This window comes from Macadamia integrifolia, chromosome 9, assembly GCF_013358625.1.
Source record: "Macadamia integrifolia cultivar HAES 741 chromosome 9, SCU_Mint_v3, whole genome shotgun sequence".
Taxonomy (NCBI): Eukaryota; Viridiplantae; Streptophyta; class Magnoliopsida; order Proteales; family Proteaceae; genus Macadamia; species Macadamia integrifolia.
This window is the reverse complement of record NC_056565.1, coordinates 17647005-17653355: the sequence shown is the minus strand read 5'-3', so window position 1 is coordinate 17653355 and position 6351 is coordinate 17647005. Positions and strand designations below refer to the sequence as shown.

General features: G+C 38.6%; 1 protein-coding gene across 1 annotated transcript in view; it reads left to right on the top strand.

Moving 5' to 3' along the window:
• LOC122089576 (malonyl-coenzyme:anthocyanin 5-O-glucoside-6'''-O-malonyltransferase-like) overlaps nucleotides 1-3997 on the top strand; it is a 6975-nt gene extending 2978 nt beyond the window's left edge. The window contains exon 2 of the mRNA XM_042659308.1: nucleotides 3813-3997. Within this exon, the coding sequence (XP_042515242.1) occupies nucleotides 3813-3997 (185 nt within the window). The remainder of the gene's footprint in view (nucleotides 1-3812) is intronic.
• The last annotated feature ends 2354 nt before the right edge of the window (nucleotides 3998-6351 follow it).

Genomic DNA, 6351 nt, shown 5'->3' with positions numbered 1-6351 from the left:
TGATGCAGATTAATTACCAAAATAGGCTTGTTTTATTAGGAATAAGCCTAGGGTTGGGTTCCATACATGTTAGGCTTTTGATCCCATGTGTTTTGAGTGTAATGGACCACTTTTATGGGTCTAAAAAGGGGGCTCTAAGATTGAGTACTAGTTAGTTTCCATTTTCATTAGTTTCCTTTATAATTGGACTTGATTTGAGTTATATTTGTTTCCTTATGAGTCAAGTTATTAATTGAGTCAAATCCTTAGTAGTTAGTTTCCTTTTTCAACTAGTTTATAATTTCAGTTAGTTTCTAATTTCAGTTTTTAGTAGCTATTGTATTAGGAGAATATTTGGCTTCCTTTTTGAGGAACCTTCTATTTTGTAATTCCCTCCCCCATTAACATTATAAATAAAGAAGAGGAGGCTCCTAAAGGCCTAGATGATTTTGATAAAAAAATTAATGGTTGTTGCTATTGTCTTCTACATGGAGATTTGTCTTGTGTTTGATCAAGGCTGATGGAATTGGTGTTTGATCCAATTGACTTTCAGCGGTGTGAAGCACAAGAGGTCCTCTTCCTTAACTCATCTTCTTCTTCTCTCAACTACACAAAGTGTTATTGATTTGCTCAAGTTCTTACAGAGTATCCTGCAACATTGGGACTAGGTTGACTTGTCAATCCTAGTTCTACATTAAGTGGTATCAGAGCAAATTTTCCTGCAATTTTCTAACCATGGCAAGTCACATCACCAATGCTGAGTTGCACAAATTGTATCGTGAGTTAGCCGAGAACCAACAGAATACTGATGCTAGGCTTGAGAGGACTGAAGCCAAGTTTGATAAGTTTATGGAAGAGATGATTGCCTTTATGAGGAGGTCCGACAAGCGAGCTGAAGAAGGATCCTCTACATTACCTCCTCAGCTCAACACTTTACGGATCGAAGATACACCTCAGAGGCAGCAACTTGATCCAGTTGTTCCCCAAGATGTTACTCGGCAATTTTTTGACAGAGATTATGGCATCAAAGTGGAGGTTCCCGAGTTCAGTGGTGAAAAAGGACCTGAGGAATTTCTTGACTGGCTTACCAAAGTGGAGAGAATTTTTGCGTATAAGTCTCTTCCAGACGTGAAGAAGTGTGAACTCATCATCACCAAGTTTATTGGGTATGCATGTTCATGGTGGGATGATGTACTACATGCAAGGTTTGTCAGAACACTTGGACCCGTTATCAATTGGGAAGTCATGAAGCAGATCCTGACTGAAAAATTTGTTCCTCTTAATTATGAAAAGGTAATGTTCCATAAATTACTTAACTTGCAACAAGGGAACAAAGATGTAGATTCATACACCCTCGAATTCCACAAACTGTCTTCAAGGTGTCGACTTCAGGAAACAGACCAACAACGGGTGATGCGATATATCAGTGGGTTAAGTACTGAGATTCGACTTGAGTTGGCTAACACTGATTTCAGGTCTGTTGATGTGGCAGCGGCACATGCCAAGACAGCTGAAGAGAAGTCCATTTATTGGAAGGGTATGCTCAAGACTTCTTCAGTTTATAGACCTCCACCACGTATGGAGGAAAAGAAGCCTGAAGCTCGCAGAGTTGAAGAGAAAAGGTCAGAGTTCAACAAGGATAGTGTTGGGGTGAAGAATATCATATGCCATAGTTGTGGCGAGAAGGGTCACTATTCTAACAAGTGTCCCAACAGGACTCGTTCTGTGAACGTAGCAGAGAAGCAGCCGACAGAGAAGAGCGAAGATGAATCTCATTTATATCCTTATCCGCTCGAGGACGATGATATTGTCGATGATGAAGATGAGGATGTAGAAGCTCATTCAGCTAGCCTTTCATCCTTTTCGAATAGACTAGTTGATAAAGCTCCTCTCTTCAGACAGAAGGGTACTCTCCTGCACGGCTCCGACCCTATTGATGTTCATGCAATTGTTGATACTGGGGCAGAAGCAAATTTTATATCTGCTGAATTTGTTCGAGCACACAACCTTCCACAGAAGCAGCTTTTCAAGAAGATTCACGTGCGAGGTTTTGGACCCACAGCTCGAGAAGAGGCCACTGCAGTTGTTCGAGTACATCTACAGTTTGGGCCACTACAGTACCATGTCACCTGCTTGGTCACCTCATTGGCGCACTGCGACATTCTTCTAGGGCGACCTTGGCAGCGACATGCAGGCATTCTCTATGATGGTGCACGGAACACTATAAAGGTGAAGCAAGGAGGTCGTATGTACTTAATGAGGCCACATGCATTATCAGACATGCCACGTCGTCGACTGACTCCTGCTCCGGTGACATATCAACCTACTCTCCCTCCTCTTGGAGTTATGCTCCCTTCTATTTCGAGATATGTGCCACCTCATCGGCGAGCGATTTACAAGGGAATCTTGGGAGCACGACCTAACTCGACGGAGTCGAGTTCTTTTAAGACCGGGAGAGTTGATGCAGATTAATTACCAAAATAGACTTGTTTTATTAGGAATAAGCCTAGGGTTGGGTTCCATACATGTTAGGCTTTTGATCCCATGTGTTTTGAGTATAATAGATCACTTTTATGGGTCTAAAAATGGGGCTCTAAGATTGAGTACGGGATTACTAGTTAGTTTCCATTTTCATTAGTTTCCTTTCTAGTTGGGCTTGATTTGAGTTATATTTGTTTCTTTATGAGTCAAGTTATTAATTGAGTCAAGTCCTTAGTAGTTAGTTTCCTTTTTCAACTAGTTTCTAATTTCAGTTAGTTTCTAATTTCAGTTTTTAGTAGCTATTGTATTAGGAGAATATTTGGTTTCCTTTTTGAGGAACCTTCTATTTTGTAATTCCCTCCCCCATTAACATTATAAATAAAGAAGAGGAGGCTCCTAAAGGCCTAGATGATTTTGATAAAAAAATTAATGGTTGTTGCTATTGTCTTCTACATGGAGATTTGTCTTGTGTTTGATCAAGGCTGATGGAATTGGTGTTTGATCCAATTGACTTTCAGCGGTGTGAAGCACAAGAGGTCCTCTTCCTTAACTCATCTTCTTCTTCTCTCAACTACACAAAGTGTTATTGATCTGCTCAAGTTCTTACAGAGTATCCTGCAACATTGGGACTAGATTGACTTGTCAATCCTAGTTCTACATTATTTGGTGGTGACACATACCCTCGGATAGGTTACCTTCAGTATATAGATGACTCATTTTTTTGGCAGTGGAGGACTACGTTCGATTCTTCTCTCAGAATATGACGTGGCATACATTTGTGGTGCAGTCAAAGGAAAATAAATGTCGACTCCATCGTACTGGACGTGGAATCCAACCAGGCCATCATAGTTATTTCCAGTAGATAGTCATTATGAATTTATGATTAGTGTTATATAACTAATATGTTTGGGACTTGGGATATTACTCTAGTATCTAAATATTAGTTAATTAATGTTGATGTATGTTTTGATCATGGCCTAGATGCATTATTTATTTGTATTACTATCACATTATATCTTGTTCTAGCAATGAAGGATGTAAATTCTCCAGAACAGTTCGACAGTTGCTGCCAAACAAAGGTACAGCTCTAAAACACTGTCATGTTCTAATATTTTTGTTATTTTAAGTTCTAAGCATGTTAATTAACCTTAAAACAAGCTACCCACCAAGTTTTAGGTCATAATATGGCGTTTGACCAGCGAAATAGTCAACCGAGTCAAAAAAAAAAAATACACCAACTCACCGAGATTTCAGTATCAAAACCACCGAAATGAGACGAGATTTCGAACCTTGATCTGAAGGCCCTGCTAGGATCAATTATGATGATATACAAAATATGATGAATGATACAGAGTCACCACATCAGTATTGCAGTGAAGCTAATGGGTTCCTCTCAATTACTGGTTCCAAGTATGCGACTGAAAGGGCATTGTTTGACATGGAGGATACTTGGGATCAGGTCTCCTCACCTTCATTGCTAATGGAGACTGACAGAGTAGATTTGTACAAAGACAATACAGAGCCCACGTCTAACTGAAATTCAGGACAACTGCCAGAAACAGTAAAAAAAATTCCTGAACAACATCCTACCATGATTAGCATGGAGCCAAAGAAAAGTTCCAGGTGGAACAGATGTAGTCAGGCTAATCACTTAGATTTAGGCAAGAATTCAGAGGAAAGATAGTTTCACCAAACACCTCTATGTTCTAATCTAAAGAACTACTAAAAGAGAGATTGCATACCCATATCTTCAGTCAAAGTGCCATTCTCCATAATCCCCAAAAAAAATAATAGCTAATAATGCACAGATCATCTTCAGTATCATCTGAAAGGAAAGAGACCTGTCAGTCGAACAGCTTAATGATCTTTAAAGTCAAGCCAATGACCTCCAAACAATGTTACGCAGCAAAAGAAGACTTACATATTGAAAAATGCCAATATTTACAGCATAGTAGAAGTCAGGACCTAGATACCACTGCCTTAAAAATAAATTTAATGGGAATGGATGTTTCACAGCTCCATCAAAATATCCAGATTCCAAAAACGGTGCTAGAATTAACTTGATCGTATGTTTCCATGAACTTTATAGTATTGTCCTCGCCACCTGTAAGAAGCAAGATTTTGATCAAAGTTGCAGTAAACAGTCTACACGAATGTCACGAAATGCACATCCATTGTTCCATAGAAGGCCATCTAAGAGAATGAAGAAATAAAAATCAAAATAACAAGAAGCAGAACCCAGTATATCAGACTTCAAAGACAAACTGGCAGATATATAATTACTTTAGCAATTTAAATTGCCATGCATCAAATGAAGTTTCTGCTGAAAGAGAAGCTAAATTTAGTTCACCGAAAACTAGCATCTATCAAAACTCACTTCTTTTAAAACAAATTAGTAGTGTCCTGTCAAATTAGGTAGTGTCAAGCCCTACAAACAGTCACTCCTTTTTGCCTGCCAAGTTGAATTGTGGACTAATCAATGCCTACTTATTTTCTGGAAATAAAATAATATAATTTTAAGCCACACTCAAATGCGTATGTGTTTGTTTCTGTATGTGTGTGGTGTGCGCAGGCATGCAAGAGTTCAGTGTACACACAGAATTACTGATAAATAACATATGTTGCAATATAGATATTATCAGGACTCTGACCCAAAATCCAATGAGAAATTTCACTCTTTACATTTCAACAAAACTCAATGCCATAACTTATTGTTGCAGAGAATGGTTCCCATATCCTTACTCTAATTACCTTAAGGACGTTTGATATTCTTTCCACCGATGTATGCATTAAGGCAGGGAGTATGAAATAAAATTGTTACTATTAAAGTTGAAAAGCAAATGTAAAATAACCAGTGCCTGGTCAACTATCAACAAGATGGTAACTCAATTAGTCTGAGAAAACATAGACATGAAATTGACTTTTTGCATGATTAATTCCTCTTTCTTCCTGGTCGTTCCAATCTCCACCCTAATGTAAAAGTAGCTAAGCACTTCCAACCAACCAATGGACCAGGCCGAACCATGTCTTTGCATACTTACATTCGTTGTCCTCTTAGTTCCCCATATTATCTAAATAGAACATAAGAATCTCAACCAACCAATGCCTTTTTCTCTTTTTTATGCAGTTGCTTTGGAGATATCAGGTACTGTGATCCAAAATGGATGCACTCAAGTTAGAGATATCAGGAACTGTAATCCAAAATGGATGCACTCAAGTTAGAAATTTTATTTTTCATAAGACATCAAAGAATGGATTATCATAAACATAGTGGATCCAGCTCATCAGTGTCTATGATAATTCAAGTCGTTACTGTGGTGCAACCAATTCCTTTAAAAATTGAATTCTCATCAAGGAGAGCTGTGGGTACCTTACCTGACCAGAAAAAGCCAATCCATCAGCAAGAAGAGATGTTGTCAACCAGTCCTGCAAGCAGATCTGAAATGCAGCCATTGGAGTTGGACCCTCCCTTGCAGCCATTGATGCTGCCAGGGTAACACAGAATGTTACTGCAATGACCCTCATAAGGAGCAGAAAACCTGGTTCCAGGTACAAAAACAGAGTAAGACAAGGGTCTACTAAAAGAACAGCATCAGAACAACTGAATTCTTCATCTGGAAATAGATAGTCATTGGAATCAGAAACAGGGACAAGAAACAGCATCACTAAAAATAAGCACTTGATAGGGTGATCTAGCTATTTGGCATTCCAAACTGGCCAGGTTAAAACCAACATTACAGAATTATGAGAATCACTTTCCAACAATTTAAAACCGAACGTATACATTGTCATCATTAACAGAAAGTATCTTAACTCGAGAGCATTGTTCTGTTTTCTATATATTAACTATCACAAATTATGAGCTATGGTGTCCTCAGCTACAATTATAAA